This window comes from Chelmon rostratus, chromosome 3 (assembly GCF_017976325.1).
Source record: "Chelmon rostratus isolate fCheRos1 chromosome 3, fCheRos1.pri, whole genome shotgun sequence".
Taxonomy (NCBI): Eukaryota; Metazoa; Chordata; class Actinopteri; order Chaetodontiformes; family Chaetodontidae; genus Chelmon; species Chelmon rostratus.
In genome coordinates this window covers 28,231,460-28,251,091 of record NC_055660.1, presented here as the reverse complement: position 1 = coordinate 28,251,091, position 19,632 = coordinate 28,231,460, and the positions used below count along the sequence as shown (strand labels likewise).

Sequence of the window (19,632 nt, the reverse complement as noted above, 5' to 3'; positions counted from 1 at the left end):
TGCGAGAGATCTTTTGAAAAAATCCAACAGTAATTTTTTGGCTTCTGAATTGAATGTTATATAAAGCGGTTCTCTGAGACAAGACGATGCTGGAGGCAGTGAGGTGCAAAAAGAGAGATAATCGACGATGTTTGGATTAGGGATTCAGTACTGTTTTCACCAAAATATGTGGAGTGATAATGACTGCAACTGAATGTTCATTATGTTTCTTTCTGTATGTGTTTGACAGGAGCTGGTTGTAGCACTCAGTCACCTGGTGGTCCAGTATGAGAGCAACTTCTGTACAGTTGCCCTTCAGTTTATAGAAGAAGAGAAGAACTACACAGTGCCGTCACCAGCCAACACTGCAGGTAGTGTAGGTCCACGCATTCACACACACACACACATATATATATATACACAAAAGAAGCATCCTGACATACAAAAAGATCAGTTTAGCACACTGAATGCTTCTGACTTCCAAAAGGCGGTCAGAAGCATTCTCGACTGTTGAATGGCTGTGATGAACCGATGCAGGGAGAGGAGTCATCTACAGTGCCGAGCGTAAGCTGTCACCCCCTCTGACTTTTTCAAATTTTATCAAGCTACAACCGCAATTAAAATGGATTTTATTGGGGTTGTATTAAATGCACCAACACAGAGTAGGCCATAATTTTTTGAAGTTGGGGTCGTTTTATTATGCATTTGTCAAAATGATTTATAAATAGAAATGTGAAAAGTGTTGAGTGCATATGTATTATCCCCTCTCTCCTGCTAAGATCAGGCGCAACCAGTTGCCTTCAGAGGTCACGTAATTAGTTAAATCGAGTCCACCTCTGTGCAGTTTGATCACAGTGTCAATACACCCGTTCCATTAAAGCCTCAGGGTTTGTTAGAGAACAAACAGCATCATGAACAGCATCGCCGTGAAGCTCAGCACACAGGCCATGGATAAAGTTCTGGAGAAGTACAAAGCTGATAAAAAATTATCAAAAATTGTAAAAAAAAATAACTCACAGAACACCATTAAATCCGTCATTAGAGAATGGAAAGAATGTGGCACAACAATAAATCTACCCGGAGATGGCTGTCCACCTAAAGTGACAGACCAGGTAAGGAGAGTGTTAATTAGAGCATCACCCAAGAAGCTGGAGAGCTGGGAGGATCCACACGGCAACTATCAGCCGTGCACTCCATGAATCTGGCCTTTATGGAGGATTGATGAGAAGGAAGCTGAATCTGAGAGAAAGCCAAGAGGAATCCTGTGTGGAGTTTACCATGAGTGAAGAGACAACATGCTGTGGGGATGCTTTTCATCAGCAGGTGCTGGGAAACAGTAAGATGGACAGAGCCAAATACGGGGCAATTCTTAAAGAAAACCGGTTTCACTCGGGCAGAGGTTCACCTTCCAGCACGACAATGACCCTAAGCATACAGCCAGAGCTACACTGGAATAATGTAAGGCAAAGAATGTTAACATCTTAGAAAGGCCCAGTCAAAGCCCTCCAGACCGCTGCCTCCTTCCAACCGAGCTCGAGCTGTGTTGCCAAGAAGAAGGGGCAAAAAAAGAGCTGGTGGAGACAGACCCCAGAAGACCTGCTGCTGTAATTGCAGCAAAGGGGGGTTCTACCGAGTATTGACTTGGTGGGGGGGTTGGGGTGAATATTCGTGCATCCTACATTCTTTGTCTTGATAATTATTTGTGTTGCAACAAAATGTAATTTACACTGTGCCTGTTGTGTTAATTAAATGGTAAAGAGCTCAATAAAATCAATTTGAAGGTGGGGAATACTTATGCAAGGCACTGTACTTGTTCAAGGAACATGAAGGGCCCAAACCTTGTTCCCATTGTTCTCTTTATATCTCCATTGACCAACTCACCAAGGAATTCATAAATCACTGAGATCGTCCCCTGAGCGTCTGTAGTAAATGATAATAAAGGGTCCAAATACTCTTGTCAACAGCTTTGTGGAAAGTTGTTGAGCTGTTTTTGGATGAAGATCCTCGGTTGTAAATATTGATAAAAGTAGGTTTGTGGTAAATTAGATTTTGATGCAAAAACATATAACCGTCTGTACACAGATCCTAAGTGAATCCTACCCGAAAGGCCAGATCTGTCAATGCTGGGATAAAAAGATGGCTGCAAAATGTGGGTGGAAGGACTCTGTGGGATACGATATTTCTGCCAAACAAGAGACGGTCATCTGTGTAAATCGTAATCGTGAACTACGAATTCCCTTTGAAGTTATCTCTTCAAATGCACGACTCTGTCACGATAACATAGCAAGCGGTCGAATGCTTGTTCTGCATGTAATGATATTACAATCGGGACTGCTTTGATAAAAAGCCAGGTGGCTTATTCTGACATTCCACTCTTTAGAACATTTATTTTTGTTGATGAGGGATTATCCAGAGTCTGACCTGATGTTTGTCCTCCTGTGTTTACATCCAGAGCCCGGTAACCTGACTCCAGTGAGGGACAGCCCGGCCATCCCACGCCTGCGATCAGTCAACTCCTACACCAATATCCGAGCTGCTACCACTGCCCGCAACCTGAACAAGAGCCTGCAGAACCTCAACCTCAATGAAGAGGGTAGGAAGGACACAGAGTGCTGAGAAATGGAGCAGGAGAGAAAATAAGGCAGATGAGAGAGGGATAAATAAGAAATTTAGATGAATCTGTAGGAGGATTGAATGGAGACGATTGAGTCAGCTAAATGAAAGAAATGAATCCAAGGAGAGACCGTTAGCACATTTCATTAGTTTTTCTCCCTGCAAATCAGCTGTGCACAGTGGATTTAACAGTCCGCAGACTTACTTCTTCATTCTATCATTGCCAGTCCTGAGGCTGGCTCACTAAGCATTAATAAGAGCCTTCACAACCAGCAAAGAGGTTGTGACCAGTTTGACAAGCAGAGATAATAGTTTAGTATGTGGTGTGTTAAATTGTATTCCAGTCCAGCTTTCACATGCACAAGTAACTGGAAAATTCTCATTCTTGTCCATTTCTTACAAATATCTAAGCACTGGGGATGAATGCAGGAACACACATGGCCATTTATCACAACTGCACAATGTATTGTGTTATCAGTGCTCTGCAGATTTTGGCTTCCAAAATCTCAGTGGCCCTTTCCCAAAGCAATCCACTGTCACTTCAATATGTAGTGGCACTCCACAAAAAGTACAACCCGCAGCTGTGGAGAGCACTCCACGTTTGGGGGTCAAGCAGCAGTGCCCATCAAAGGGGCTTTTAAGTAGTTACACTTGTCAGCTTTCCTTAAATTAAGGTTTTTGCAAATTGCCGCCTCAACCTCGAAAAGCCTTTTTAATTGGCTAATGTCTCCTGAGAATTCTTCAATCACTAATTGTGGCCGTTTCATGATAGGGTTCAAATTGTGCTGGCAGTGATTTGAGCATGAGTGAATCCCAGTTTTCGCTTTAATTTCTCTCTCGCAGTCCTGCGGAGTCCTTATGAAGCAACTCTTCCCAGTATTTCTCTAATATCTCAACCCTGATATTGGCCACAGGTCTCGTAGTTGTTGCTCCAACCTGCCATCTCCTGTCTTCTGGCTTGTTGCTTCACCACGGTCCCGCAGACATCTACATCAGTGGCAAACTCAGTGTGGACTGAGAGCTGTCCATGGTGCTGAACTGTAGGCCTGTTGAGACAAGCTGTAAGAGGGCAGAGTTTACACTGTGGAGCACACTCCTGACTCTCAACCATTAGCAGGAAACATCCGTCTCCAGACATGATTTAGTTTTAGCTTCAAGATGACATCATGACGTGATCAGTCTTTGATGTCTGTCAATTTATAGCAGAAAAACAATTTTGTTCCTAAAAATAGAAGCACAATTATAATAGATGATCCCAGCATTAAGCAAAATAATCCATTAATCATCCTAACGTCTGTGTCCACAGCTTTGCTGTCACCTCTGACCTCCCGACCTCCTGTTTGTGTCACCGCTCGCTGGTGCAGACAGCTGAAGCTAACTCTGTGTACTGCTGCCAGGCTGAGTAATTCGTAAGCCCTGAGTGCAGCTAAATCACTGGCACTTGGTGAAGCGCGTAACCTACTGCTGACACCATTTCTTATTCACATTCTCAGTGCTTATTCCAATATGCAGCGGTGTTTATCATCAATAAGCACAGAGCCGGGCGCATTTCCATTCTCTGCCAATCTCTATTTCCACATTTCAGCCTGCAGTCGGTTTGGAGGATGCATGGCGTTTGGCTTTGTATGAGTCAGAGTAATGTTTGGTGATAAGCAGAGCTACTGCAGGAGATGACTGAGGCTGACAGCTGAAAAGAAGTTATGAGCACGTTCTTGTGTTGGCATGTAGCCTCCAAATATAAAGGCTGCTTGTTTACACACCTCACACCTTATTGGATGTTGGCTTTGTTTTTGTCTTTTTACAACAACAATAACCATAATCAGCTTTATTTATATTGCACTTTTACAGCAGCCAAAGTGCCTTCTAAACAAAATAAGAGCCTCGTCTTCTTCCTCTTCAACTCGCAGTACATTTTTGAAGCTCATCGTTTTTTTTGCTTGTGCATCAAAGGCTTTTGTGTGTATGTGTGTTTTCCTTAATCCAGGTGGACCAGCGGCCTTCTCTCCTGGTAACCTGAGCACCAGCAGCAGCGCCAGCAGCACCCTGGGGAGCCCCGACAATGACGAGTACATCCTCTCCTTTGAGACCATCGACAAAATGCGACGGGTGTCCTCCTATTCTTCCCTCAACTCCCTTATAGGTAATGAAAGCTATCATTAACAACAGGATATCTCTGACTAAGGGACAATAGAGAGATGGTGCCAATGAATTACTTTTATTTAAAGTTAACAATGACAGAGCTTGAAGTTAATTTTACTTTTAAGCCTACAGCCGTTTTGTAGAGGATGTGTTGTTTGGCACACTGTATCTCCTCTGAACAGTATGCTGACTGTGACAGCGTCAGTGGTGTCGAGGTTGAATCATTACAGCAGACTGCAGACAGGAGCAGTGTTGCATGGTTCAATGCACAGAAACTGCCATCCCATGAACGAACAGTCCCAGGGGGACTAAGCATGAAAGAAAAACCGGGAAATCAACGACCAGGAGAATGTGACGGCACCAGAGAGGAAGACCCCAGGCCGCCCCGAGAGACGGTGGAACCTCTCAAACACAGGAAGTGACAGAGGGGGAAGCTCCCAGTCCAAGAATAGAACAAGTGTAAAAAAGGTTTGCAGATGCGGTTTGCAGAGCAGAAAGGCGTGGGACAGACCCTGCGAGTCACCTGAGGCCATTAAAGTGCTTTTCCTGGAGCACACTGAGCTCAAACCTGCACACTTACCCCTGTTCTCCGGTGATTGGCGCGCTCCGCCATCCATCCTGACAGCCAGTTTGTGTGCGAGCAGGAAAACCATTAACTCAGTCCCACTCCCTTAGGAAAGGCAAAGTGAAACTGGGGATTCCCTTTTCGTCTCACTCTCTCTCTCTTTTCTTAGTTTTGCGTTTCACTTTGCAAACCCAGCCTCCCGGCCGCACTGTCACGTCCCGCTCTGTGATTTTTGCACGGCACCATGGAAAATGAGTCCAAATAGAAAATCGAATGGAAAAGTAAATTGAGCTCTGGAGAACAGTGAATTTGACTTGGCAGGGAAGTAGGTTCAGGTGCTGTAATGAAATTTCCTGTTCAACGTGTTTTGTTTGATTTGTTCCTTATTTTAGGCGTGCCTGCCTCAGTCAAGCTCGGCTCAGCTTCATATCGGTCCTTTGAGGAAACAGACCAATTTCCTCTGCTCTTAAATTCAATTTAAACACAGTCTGCTGTGTAAATCTGGATGGAGTTGCGCTCCTACGCATGTACACACTTTGTTTTTAAGTCACACACACATTTTTATTCTCTCACAAAGGAGACGAAGAATAATTTCTCACAATGATGAATATTTTGTCTGCTCTTTTTCCTCTATAGGAAGACACATCAGATCATGTTCTCATCTGTAATTTATCAACTAATCCACACTGAATCAAACCCAAACAAAAATCCAGCCATGTCGGCCAGCTGCGCTTGCAGGATTTCTTTTTAGGGACAACAATAAAAAACAGCGATAAGAACAGGCTTGCACAGCACTCGCTCTCGATACCCTTTTATCCGACAAATTTAGCATTTGATGTTTGGTTAAACCTTTTTCAAGCTGCTTGTGGGCCCCTAATGCTGGTGTGTAAGCAGGTTAAAAGACATATTGGCCCCTCGCCCACTAAGCTGTGCCCCCGCTGCAGCTGAATAGAGTCCCAGCCTCCCAGCGTGCTTGTTTATAACTCCCACCTCGCACTGTGCTGCATGAATAAACAGGCCGGGCAGAGCAGATGGATGGATGTTGGTAGCAGTTTTCAGGAGCCTGAAATACATACCTGAGTGCAGATGAATTTGATGTTCTGTTGGTATTTATGTTTCTGTTGTCACTTACATTCAGTTATCTAACTCAGCTGAGACTTAGCTTGCCATTGTGACTTTTTGGCTGTTTGTTCATTTGCCTCTGCTCTTTGTTTGGTCTGAAGTGGTTTTCAGAAGACCCTCGAGGCTTCGTTTTTCATCTCACCCTGGAAAATCTATGTACTTGTTTCTCTCCTTTTGGTACGAAGCAGCTCGCATTCTCAGTTTTATCACATCTGTGTTTTAACACTGCGAACAGTAAGGCTGAGAGCTAAAGTGGTCTGTATATTACAGTGTAGCAGAAACAGGTGAAAGCGGAACAAAGTGAAACCATAAATGCTAAATGCAGCAGCAGCTGGACACTGGCCTGCAGTAAACCATCAAGATACCAAAGCTGTGTGGGAGTCAGGGCAGAGTTCCAGAAGTGATTTATTGATTTACATTTTAAACATTCATTCTTCTCTTTTCTGTCTTCGCCCTCTTACTATAATTTGTACAAATCCTACTACATTGTTAAAGCCACAGCAGCATCTCTCTGAGGCTGTATTGGAAAAGAAAAGGAAAATGTAAGATGGATAAAGCTCATCTCTGGGACCATTGTCCTGCGCTCCCCTCCTTCATCCTTCACCCTGAGGTTGTACATGCAATTGTCCTTTTGGACTTTCTCTTATTGGTCAGCCAAATAAAACGCACAAACAAAGGATCTCTTCCTGCTGCCATGAGGTCGGCATCGCGTTTTCTAGTAAGCATATGTGGAGCGTGTCTGCATGCACAGACCCACAACTGTAGCTTGCATCGGAGTGTGTCTGTTGTCCACAGCTGTCCACAGCTGTCCACGTATTGGACAACTTGAAATTTTGACCCGCTAGATAAAAACAAAGATCAATAGGACTCACCCTGTTGGGAACACGAGTGTCTGAAGCTGAGATGTTTCACTGGATACATGAGCGCTTTGACCAGCTGATGGTGAGCCATTAAATCCGTGTGGATCGCCAAAGTCATCAGGATTCATCTTTTGAGTTTGCAATACTTGATCATGCCTTCATGCCACGTGGAATGCGCTCCCTCGATCGTCACCTGTTCTTAGCAGCATCTTCAGCAAGCTTGTTCATCACGGTCCAGCTCGTCTTCCTTCGCCTCGGCACAGCATTTGGGATGTCTCCATAGCACCAAGCGCATGGCCCAGCCGTCACTGTCACACATCCTCTCTGGATACAGATATCTGTGCTGACATTTCTATTTTGTCACATCAATGGCTTGGATTCACTTCTGCCTGTGTCAGTGTATCTGAGGCGCTCTGCCTTTTAAAGAACATCACAGATATGATTTGGTGCTGCTTACGCTGCTTATGTCTCCCTGTGAAATATATTTCATATATGCGTCACAGAGGAGCTGCCTCTCTGCTTTCAAGCATTCTGATGCATTTTTTATGCCTCAACCATTTCCAGCTCCAAAAATCACTATGCAGTGTTTTATGTCGTCTGATGGAATTGAGAAGGCCATAAAACAGTGATGTGGTGGTTCATTTAGCCAATAATTAACATCTTTACTCGTGTACATCCATTTCAGTCTGCACAAGTCTTCAAATGACACAAGCATCAAGTCGGGACAAGTCACTGGTGCAGCGTTCAGCCAGCAAGTCGTGTCAGCCTCCACCTTCCCTCGTGTGGACTGTGTAGAGGCGCTGCAGTGGTCGTTAGTGTGCAGCCGTAATGGAGCGCAGCAGTTAGCTGGGAGAGGAGCCATATTTCACATTTATCAACTGGCTGTTTACTGCAGCAGGTAGCACGCAGGCTAGCTACTGCTAATCATATCCTGCCCCTCAGGTTACACCCTAATCACCTCTTTAACTCCCTCTCCCACTTTCTCTTCCCCAGTCACTCTTGCCGTCTCTATCTTTTCATCTCTCTCCTCTTCTCCCCTCTGACTTCTTTCTCCATATCTTTTTGCCTTTCTGAGCCACCTCTGCCATATCTCACAGCGCACAGCCATCTGAAATAGCTTATCCCTCCCTGCTCCCTTTTTCTTTCCTCCTTTTTTATTTATTCTGGCCTCTCTGCTCCTCACCTTTTCCAGATTCCTCCTTCTTCTGTATTGTCTCCTTCAGGCTCCCCCAGCTGTAGCCTTCCAGCCTCCGCCTCTCCTTTCTTGTAGTCATCCTCCCTTGGTCTCCTGTGTTTGAAGTGTGGGGCTGTGGACCCCTCTTGGCACCCTCTAGAGAGGAATCTGAGCCTCCAAAGGCTCCTGGCTTCAGTCACTCCCACTTCTCAACAGTCCCCGAAGGGGTTTGGCCTGAATGCCCAGTGGAAAAGTGAGGAAAGAGAAGCAGAGAGATGATAAAAGGAACTATATTACAGCGGTCATCCTTACAGGCCAAACCCACAGGACCACCTGCGTGTATGGGAAGATCCGAGGAGGAGAAAGACAGAAGGGAAGAAAGAGGAAAGTGTTGGAGACGGTTAGCGCTCAGCGTCCCTGTGGCTGACACTGAGGGAGGAGAAAAGACAACAGATTGAAGCTGACAGACATGAGGACATTCAGAGGGAGACAAAGCAGAACAGGCACAGCAACCGGGAAGGAGGCTCGGTGCACTGCAGGCATTCAGCGTGCTGAATCAAGTAAAAGCCAGGAGCATAAAGAAAAGGGAGGGTGTGCGAAAAAGAAGATGGTTGCTAACACCAAGCTAAACAAGCTAAACAAAGTGATGTCAGGGGGCATCACTCGGGAAAACGATAGCAATAGGATGGAGAAGATGGCAAATGAGCAAACAAGCTGTCAGAGGAGAGTTTAAAATCAAAGAATGATAAACAAACTGAAAGTTGTTTAAAAGTTTATCACCCTGGGTGGCTTGGATGGTTAATTACACCTGCCATCATACAGCTGGTCAGCCCGTCGGTGTGCATGATGTATGAATACGGGTGTGGTTTACGTTCTTCAAACATTCTGACCCGAGCATCGAGGCGCTGTCATTATTTAACTTTTGTGGCATAACGTGTGCAGGTGCTGCCTTTGTTCTTTTCCAGCTTTCACTGGGAAGATGATACGGAAGATAAGAATAGTGACAGATGAACAAAACCACCTGACAGGAACAGAGACTTTGTTCATTTGGATTCATGATAACAGCGACAGCTGACAGCGATGAAACTCCAGTGTACGAGGAGAGCCAGCTGCCTGTAGTGTGTGTGTGTGCGTGTGTTTGCATGCATGTGCGTATGTGTGTGTAGTTGATTAATGATATACATTACCTGACACTGGAGGTCATTTTCCCCCTGCCACTTCCCCACATTAAATGACTGCAGGGAAGGAAAATGACCAGCGCAGGTAGCATAATGCTAATGACATGAATTGTGCATGGACACTTAGCTGTTAGCTCTGCCGTGTTAATGAGCTTGGATGGGGAGTAAAGAGAGCTACACCAGAGTGTGTTGTATGTGCCAGAGGGTGTATTGTGTGTGTATTCATCTACCGTATGTGTGTGTGTGATTTGTGCATATTGTCAAACTGACTTTACTTTGTTGAACTCATTTATTTGTTTTGTGTGTCTTTTCCAGGTGTGTCCTTCAACAGTGTTTACACTCAGATCTGGAGAGTGCTGCTACATCTCGCTGCAGACCCTTTCCCAGAAGTCTCAGATCTGGCCATGAAGGTTCTCAACAGCATAGCGTACAAGGTACGTTGTGGTCCTTGTTTCTTGAAATAGCATCATAAACAAATGTTCAAGAGAGAGCTCAGGGATTATTAGAGCTGCTGTCAGCAACGCACCACAAACAAAACATCAGTGCAGTAAGACATTCGGTAAGCAACAGTCAGCACGGCTTAGCCGTCAAAGTGAGAAGGCCGTTTTGAAGCAATGGGTTTTTTAGAGTAGTTGTGAATTGCATAATAGAGCTCAGGACATGGATGTGAGGGGGAGAGTTTGGGTGCAGCATATGAGAAGGCCCTGGCACCCGTTGGGCTGAGGCTGGTGGCTGGTAGTGCCAGCAGACCTGCAGCTGCAGACCACATTTGAAGCTTTTTTTACTGCTGTGATCATTAAAAGTCATTTTGAGAGTATCAACTCATTTTTTAGAGCATAAAATAGTGGGGATGTTGCAATTGACTTTTTGTCTCCATATCCCCGTGTCCGTTCTTTTTCACCACATGGTTATGTAGCGAAAAAGAACTGTTTCCAGCGCACACCCCCCACCCTCCCACTGGCATTTTCTTCCTCCAAAAGGCCATTACTTTTGTGCAAATGCAATTAAGGGCCAATGACTCCCTGAGGCTTGGCAGAGCAGAGCAAAGAGGCTGCCGTAACTTAAGGAGCAATAATAACCACTACAGTCTACCACCCATCCCAATCCTTTGGCAAAATGTCTTTCCGACCACCAACACCACTGCCCCCTCAGTTACCTGTATCTCTGCTACAAGACTCTCAACTGGACTGCAATAAAAACAACAGGCTTGATTTACAATATAATGCAATAGAGTTCTCTTCCACCAGCTAACGCTGTGGTTTCCATGTGACCCTGCAACACACTTCTGTAGTATCAGTTTGACCTGAAGTCAACTGAGCAAAGTGTGGTGACAAATTTATAAGCATTGCCCCTCAGACAGACAACATATGGGTACAAACAAATTTTCAGCAGGGCTAGAATCCCAGGACACATGACCGGAACAGAAAACAACGCAATTGAATCAAGTTTTGCACGTGCCCCAGACCTTCTGCGTCATCTATATGGCTCTGTTAATACTAAGAGCTGCAGACAAAATCCTTCAACCTGAAGTCCAGTGAAGTCCACCGACAGGCAGCACGCTCTATCGTTCTATTGCTCAGCATTCATAGATCTGAAACACATGCAAATGACATGCAGTGGAGGTGTGAGACATAACTTAAACTTGTCTTGATTGGCTTGAGGCTTAACTTGGACTGGTTTGGACCGAGCTGATACTCGACTTGAACATGTCTCAGTTCACCTGTGTTTCCTGTATACCTGCAAAGGCATGACGAAGAGCAGTTTGACATTTAAAAAGGAGTGTCGATCCAAACACCTTATATTTTCATACATCCTGAGCCTGTGTTATTTTTCTTCTTGCAGAGAGCACATCAGAGATGGCTTAATCAGAGAACGTTCATCCCCGTTCACACGCGTTAACATTAGCCTAACTCAAAGTCTAGCTCTTTTAATTAGAATTTGAAATGTCAAATGTTGTTGATCTGTGGAAAAGTGGACACGGGTTAGGGTTTGCTTCTCAGATGATGAAATCCCCTCTCTTGCTGCATGATGCTGGGCTGGGCGTCATGGGCTTTTAGTCCTGTTATTCTCTGGGTCCAGCCTTTTTGCACTGTTTCTGCTCAAGCTTGACTATGTTTTTTAATTGAATTCCATTGTTTTCATCTGACAAGGAGGTCCAAAACATTATCCTACACAGTCCTTAAATGTTTGGATGGACTTTGGGAAGCCTCTACTCTCCTGCCCACCTTAATGAGCCATGAGAGGAGGTTATCACTTGAGTCCTCTCCTCTGACACTGCAGATATCTCCTCTCCAACACTTACCCCCACGACACTAATCTCCACCAAGCACATCCTCCCTCTATCACTCCACCATCTCTGCCTGGACCAATCCCCACTCACCTTCACCACTTCCATGTCATCATCATACATCTAGACAATGTTTGGCACTTTTTCCACCAGCTGAACATCTCAGAAGCACCTTCAATAATTAAACAGGAACACTCAGATTTTTGTAAGCCGCCATCAGCTCTGTATCCTACCTGACCCCTCGCTCATTGAGTGGTCTGTGTGCACGCACTAACTTGTTTGCTCACTTGACTCACTTTCCAGCCAATTAATGACGGAGGCGGTGAGGGGAAGCAGGTTGAAGCGGTAGAGCAAGCTGTTTCCCAGCGTGGAGCGAAGCAGCTGGTAGAATCGATTACCCCCGTTTCCTGCTAACGTGGGAGTTTTTCATATCTCTCTTTTTCTGGAAAGCTTGTCAGTAGATAAGGCGTGTGGCCTCCCATGTTAGCATGATGTTTGTTTACCACATGTTGATGATAGGCAAATGTTGATGAATAATCCATGAACATGTTGCATTAATTACATGATTGTCGGTGACTTGCAACACAAAATGCAAGGTTGTTAATGGACGCACGCTGACTGTTGAGGGAATAAAGCTCGTGACCTTTTAGTGCACGACTTGCTTGACAACCACTCAGCCCCCTTTTGCCTCACTTTTTTTAATGATCCTTTTTCCTTTCCAGAAGATTAATGCTGCAGTGTCAGTCTCGGTTTTGCTCTTATAAATGTCTGTTTTTCTACGTGGTGTCTGCCGTGCACAGCTGCCTTCAAACACACAGGCTTGTCCCCATCCTCTTCATACACAGTCACCCTCCAATCTGTCGAAAATCAGTCAAGTTATTTCACTGATTTTCTTTTCTATGTCCTTCTCAACATATTGATCTTGTTGTGCTTGAGTGGAAAAGGTTCCTAGATTAGTGACAGAGCTATTTCCATAATAACCCTTTCAGCTGGTTTTATGGCTGTTTTCTTTCATTTCCAATTGCCTCTTAATGAAGCGCTAACCGCTAACCCTGGTAACTGATGTCTTTTCTCCATCACCAGTGCAGCAGATTGTATGTGTGTAAACTTTGCATTAAAAACTTTTCTCTCAGCCTTTTAAACACATGCACGCAAGAAAATACTTGCCGCAATTTTGTAATTAGCATATAAATCAAATCAAAGGCGATCCCGGGTAGTAAAATGTGTTTGCCTGCGTTAACTAGATTTACGCTGCACAGAGTTTCTCCACCTGGCTTGAGCAAACAACAACTCTGCTATTCATCAGAGATGTTTTGCCTCTATTGTCTTTATTAAGTTTACCTCTCCCTTGCGAGCAGCCATTAGACAACTCGCAATGAAGAGGCTAGATTACCTGCTCCAGGTAATGAGATAAAGTTCTGGAAATACAGACAAACTTTGTGGAGCGTGGCAGTTTTCACACACTGTTACAGTAAGAAGAGAATCCAGAGCATCCAGTCCTGACCTGTGTGTCTGCATCCCGGTGCCCTTTTCCCTTTCAACCACCAACTTCACCTTTGCAGTGGGATGACTTGATTAAGCAAACGGAGAATTAACCTGCAGTTTCTTTGTCGACAGGCAACTATGAACGCTCGGCCTCAGAGGATCCTGGACTCAGGATCCCTCACCCAGTCGGCTCCAGCCAGCCCCACCAGCAAGGGCACGCACATCCACCAGGCTGGGTGAGGAAAGCACTCTAACACACACATCAGCATCCGGATACACAGAAAAGTCCTTCCAGTAAAACATACAGTGTGCAGCATGCACACAGGGCACTCAGCCTTCCTTCTACCGAGACAGAGACACAGCTTCATTTAAAGAGCTCGACCCTCAGATGAAGTACTTAAAAAAATAATTGTTTGCAGGGGAAACCTTCCCAGCTTCCCATAATCTTGTTTTTAGAGAGTTGAATGAATGAGAATGTTGCCACGCAGCTCAAGGCTGGCAACAAAATGAGAGGCCACAGAGTGAGAATACATTACATTTCATAAAGTATTCTGTAGTGTGTGTGTGTGTGTGTGTGTGTGTGTGTGTGTGTGTGTGTGTGTGTGTGTGTGTGTGTGTGTGTGTGTGTGTGTGTGTGTGTGTGTGTGTGTGTGTGTGTGTGTGTGTGTGTGCCTGAACAAGAGTGATTTGGTAAACTAGAGAAAAAACTGAGGAGACGGACAAAATTAGAGTAACTAAAGTAATGTCAAAATAGTCTGAATCCTTGATATGAAATGAAGTCAGATTTATGTTGAAGATGATAAAAGGCAAGTTTTTAACTATTTAAACGAGGTTCTGGATTTTCTGTGTGAGAATTTTCTCGACCTGTTTCTGTAGCGATCAAGCGAATGCAAGGGAGAAGCTGATATCATCTAAGCTCTGCCACTTTGTTTCCCGTCAATGTCTCTGTTCTTCTAGTGGCTCCCCTCCCATGCCCAGCACCAGCAGCTCCAGTCTGACCAACGAGGTGCCCAAACCCCCCACCCGAGAGCAGCCGGTCACGCGGCCTCCCTACACCCCCACGCTGGGAGGACAGGCGCCCCACTCCCACCAGTTCCCCCGCACACGCAAGATGTTTGACAAAGGACCTGAGCAGGTAGAGGAGCACCCTGCTCTGTGTGTGTAGCTCATTGTGTGGGCCAAATAAATAGTAATCAGCAGTGGCAGCTTTTTTTTCTCAAGTAAAAGTTGCATATTTTCTGTTTTTGTTTTTCTTTGTCTAGTTTAACTCTTTGAATTTGTGTGTGTGTGTGTGCGCAGGCAGCTGAGGATGGTGACGAGCCGGGTGGGCACAGGAACTACATCAGTCCCGCCCTCCAGACGGGCCTGTGTGATTGGAGCGCCAAGTATTTCGCTCAGCCTGTAATGAAGGTAGTGTCATCGTCTCGCTGCTCTTTTCCAACCCATTGTTCCTTTTTCTGCCATCTCAGTCTTCACCGCTCTCTCTGCCAGTGTGAGTCAGATGACAGTCCTTTATATGTGTGTGTGTGTGTGTATTTGTTTTTTAAATTCAATAAGCCAGAAGGTTGTGCTTCACAGTGATAACAGAACAAGCTTAAAGCAGCGTGTCAGTTGAGTTATTGCTTTGCATGATTGAATTAAAAAAGAAAAAACGCAAATCCTTCGTTTTTTAATCATTTAAGACCAATATTTTCTTGTTATTCCTCCACCAAGCAATCTAGTTCTTCAACAGCAGCTTAAAGTTGTTGCTAAGCAACAAAGAATAAGTGATATGATAGGTAATTTTCCCTTTTCACATAAATATTTATGTGAAGTGGTGTCATAGGTGCACGTTTGTCATGAATTTTACAATTCAGGAGTGACTGAGCCATCTGAGGACATGGACTCGGACTAGAAAATAATAAAGTCCTATAGAAAACAGCAGGGTGGGGACCAATCACAGTGTGAGAAAGTACCTGCTGCTTGTCCAAGATGGCTTTGCTGAATAATTGAGCTCTCTGAGCTCCATAAGTTAGCATCCTCCTGAGTGAAATTTAAGATTAAAAGAAGTGCTTTTTCCCGTGCACAGTAGTTGGTGTCGAATTTTGTAATATTAAATCAAGCCTCTGTCTGTTTAAATGCCCTCAGCAGTCCATCCTCTCAGGAAAGGAAGAGGTAAAGCAAATTATGTCAGCACATTTTCCTGAGGTTTAGCAAAGAAGGAGGGAATTATTTAAATATAAAGGGTTGAGCATGAGGGTCAAATAGAGGAGGAAAGTTTGGGAGTGGAGGAAGAAAAAGGAGTAAGAAAAGTATAAGAAATTCATGTGTGCATGAGAGAAAAAGTGGCTGATACAGAAAGAGAGTGAAGAGAAAGTAGATTTTCGTCAAATAAAATATTTACAACACAAAGACATTTGGGGCAAAAAGAGGAGTGAGGAGATGGAGTGCAGAGAAATGAAAAAGTAAGAAATGATGAAAATAAAATATCTGAAAAGGAGAGAAGACACCAAGGGGCAGAGAGTGGTGGGAGGAGAGTGTGGGAGAAAGAGGGAGGAGAGGAGACACAGAGGTGCTGAAAGTGAAGTGAAACTGCATAAAGAGCTTGGCAGCAGGATGAACAGGATGAGAAGAAGACGGAGCCAGAAGTGGCAACAAAAGGTGATGAAAAGCAGAGAGATGATTGGATGGAAAGAGTGAGTGAAAGAGCAGGCAGAAGAGGAGGAGGAGGAGGAGGAGGGGGGGCTTTTACGTAGCGCAAACCAGAACGCTGTGTTGGCAAAATTTTGAGTGCTGCCATAAAACTCCCCTCCATTACAAAGCTGTGTGTGTGTGAGTACGCCTCAAAGTCTGCACACAGGTTATCATATCACTGTGTCAGCAGCGTGAGACCAAAATATGTGTGTGTGTGTGTGTGTGTGTTTCAGAGAGTGTATCCACACCTTTTCACCAGTTTTAGGGGTGTGTGAGAAGCAAGGACATAGAAGACTCGCTTCACATGAGAACGAAAAAAAGATGTCCACAGCTACAGGTCCATACTTGTGTGTGAGGAAGAGAGAGAGAGAGAGAGTGAGAGAGCAGCCGTAACAAACAGAGTTGACCAAAAGTTTGTGGACACCCCTGTCCACATGCTTTGTTTACATGTGGTCTGAGGCAGTTTTCAAAGTTTGGCCTTGGCTCCATGTGCACCACATACAACAACTTTTTAGGCAAGAGCGAGCTTCCAACTTTGTGGCAGCAGTTTGATGGGGAAAAGGGGGCAGTGGGAGCGAGAGGGACCCCAAATGGCAGAGAAACAGCCAAAGAGGAGAAGGACATAAGAACTAAAACTGAAAAAGAAGTTCTATGATATGATGAAGAGCCGCCATAACATCGGCGAGGCTTTCCAACGGTGGGGAGACCTCAGCGAGTTGAAAGGCATGAAGACAGATGCAGAGGTCGCTGTGTTTCTGCTTGAGGTGGGTGACATTAGTGTTACCCAGAACCAGTAGGTCAGTATTGTTTGTGATGTTTGTGATGTGTGTGTCAGGTGAAACCACTTTCTAGTTTGCCGAGATGTGCTGCTGTTGTGATGTTTGGTGTAGGAGCAGGAGAGCTGTGAGGATCACTGCGGCTGATTGCTCTTTTGGCCAGCTAGCACGGTTGTCAGTGTCGTTGCTGAAGACATCTACGGAGTGAACAGGAGTATACAGCTTGGCTTCAACTCCTTCACCTGACTGGATAACTCAAAAGTGGACATCGCTCAGCAAATAGTTACACGGTGTAACCTGATTTAGTCAAGCACTAGTTGCGAGTAGTTACTAAGAACTTGGAAATGACTCCACACACAAACATAGTATCCCCCATCCATCAGCTTTGGTCTGAACTTGAACGTCGGCTGTGCACGAGGTCTTACTGCCCAGTTTGAGAAAGAACTTCAGGTTCAAATCTAGTGGAAGGCAATCTCACAACAATCACACATGGGTGGAATATTTGGCTGTTTGGATGGCAGTATAGTATACTAGGATTTTTTCTGTATATCCATGGTGTCTCTCTCTCTTTCTCTCACACACACACACACACACACACACAGGCATACATTTTTATAATACATTTCTCATTATGCATTACATGAGCAGCTGACACAGAGCAGCACCACAACCCTGGGATCCACAGTGTCAGCTGGCTCTTACCTTACCTTACCTACACACACACACACACACACACACACACACACACGCCTGCACACGCTGTGCCTCTGTCTCAGGTGTGGGAGTACATCAGCCTCAGTCTGACTGCTAAGTCTGCCTCCTCTCAGGCTTGGTCAGGGGCCATAAAGCCCTAGAGACACTGAATGTGGTGTACAGATAAATTTTGGATGCACACTCACAGAAACACACTGTACATACAACATCTCACACACAAATGTGTTTATTCACAAACTCCACCCAGAGGTGTATAATGTGCTGTGTGTTTCCCTTAAAGCAACATGCAAGGGGTAAAGTCATTACAGGAATATTGATTACACACAGTAGTAGTATAGTCACATGGGACTGTAGCTGTGTGTGTGTGTGTGTGTGTGTGTGTGTGTGTGTGTGTGTGTGTGTGTGTGTGTGTGTGTGTGTGTGTGTGTGTGTGTGTGTGTGCGTGTGTGTGTGTGTGCGCGTGTGCGTGTGTGTGCGTGCGTGCGTGCAGGGTATTTAGCATTCAGGAGGCGTCGCTGTAGAAATGTGCTCAATAAGCACACACTTGCAACCAGCATTTAAAAACACACCAGTTTCTCTCTGTGGTTTACACTCTGTTGTTTATTTATTGGTCTATCAAATATGCATAATGATGGTAAACTCCAAGTTTTTGATTCATGGTTTTAATACTTTAACATGCAAAATGACATAAATCAGCTTATCTTACATTCTGCATATTTGATGTCATGTTCTAATAGGGAGTGTTAAAATAGTCTGTGGGGCTCATGTTGTTAAGACTTAATGAAGCTAAATTTTCATATTTTTCATATTCTCTGCTCAACAGATGTGATCAGATGTGACTGCGTAACATTAGCTCGACACCTTCACTCATTATCTGAGTAACCGCATGAGCTCCACTTAACATTGTACTGCAAAGTAATCCCAGCCTGGAATGTAATGAGAGGAGTGGAAAACCTTTAGATTGTCAATGAGCACAGCGGTGCAGTCTTAGAGCACACTGTGACCTGACCAGGGCCGAAGCCTTAAAGGAACAGTTCAACATTTGGACATATACACGCTTATTTGTTTTCTTTTGATGAATGGGATGAGAAGATCGATATCTATCTTGTGTCTGTGTGTTTAGTGCTGAGCTCGAGTCTGGACCTAGTTAGCCTAGCTTAGCATAAGAGGAAAAGAGCTACTCTAACGTGGCTTTGTCTGAATTGGGAAGAACACCCACCAACAACACCTCTAATTTCATAATTAAGACCTTGTATCTCACAGAAAGTGAGTGAGTGAAAAATGTTAAAGTTACTCTTTGTGGTTTCAGCAGGTGTTACTTGCTGGAACTATTTCTTTTCAAACAACAGTCGGCCACAGTGCTTTTGTGACTGACAGCATATGGCGGAGCTGTAGACTAGAGCCCTGCGCGGGACTGTTTTCTTAATCCCGCTCCTGCCCGCTCCCGCTGAATTTCTGACCATTACCGCCAGCACCCGCAACATGTGTGTTACACTCCCACCCGCACCCGCAACGTGTATATCCACTCCCGCCCGCACCAGCAAAACTCTGAGAATTTATGTCCGCACAGTAATAGAAATGAATTGATTTTGTGTCTTCTCCTTCTCCCACAGGAGAAAACACGTTATTTTATAGGCTATTATAGATACTCATGGGGGTGTTTGATTCGTTTCCCTGGGCTGCGTGTCTTTGACACACTTATTTTTTTGTTGTAGAGACCTTGTTTTAGCTTTTTTTTTTATTTCAGTTGTTGACTTCATCATCCTGTCACTCCTGCAGTGTTCTTTTTTAGCCGCCCGTTCCCGCCCGCAGCAAAATTTAAACCGCCCGCTCCCGTGTGATTTGTGTTGGGTCCTGTGGGACCCGGCGGGACCCAATCCCAATGCAGCCCTCTACCGTAGACTGCAGAACCGCTAGCAGATAGATAAACTGTTGTTTGTCAAGAAAAAGTTACAAAATGAAAAAAGTGAATAAACTTATTTCCCAGTTTTCTGATAAAAGAAATGTGGAGCCATGACTTGCTGCACTCAGCGACATTGTTAAAGAGCACAATGCATGTTTCCATAG

At 44.7% G+C, this 19,632-nt stretch overlaps 1 protein-coding gene across 5 annotated transcripts in view; it reads left to right on the top strand.

Moving 5' to 3' along the window:
- The window catches only part of rptor (regulatory associated protein of MTOR, complex 1), a 168,008-nt gene that overhangs the window by 122,201 nt on the left and 26,175 nt on the right, over positions 1-19,632 (top strand). For all 5 annotated transcript variants that reach the window (XM_041933255.1, XM_041933254.1, XM_041933252.1 and 2 more), the window contains 7 exons: positions 230-350; positions 2,432-2,572; positions 4,577-4,732; positions 9,946-10,064; positions 13,535-13,638; positions 14,360-14,537; positions 14,702-14,812. In XM_041933255.1, the coding sequence (XP_041789189.1) occupies positions 230-350; positions 2,432-2,572; positions 4,577-4,732; positions 9,946-10,064; positions 13,535-13,638; positions 14,360-14,537; positions 14,702-14,812 (930 nt within the window). The remainder of the gene's footprint in view (positions 1-229; positions 351-2,431; positions 2,573-4,576; positions 4,733-9,945; positions 10,065-13,534; positions 13,639-14,359; positions 14,538-14,701; positions 14,813-19,632) is intronic.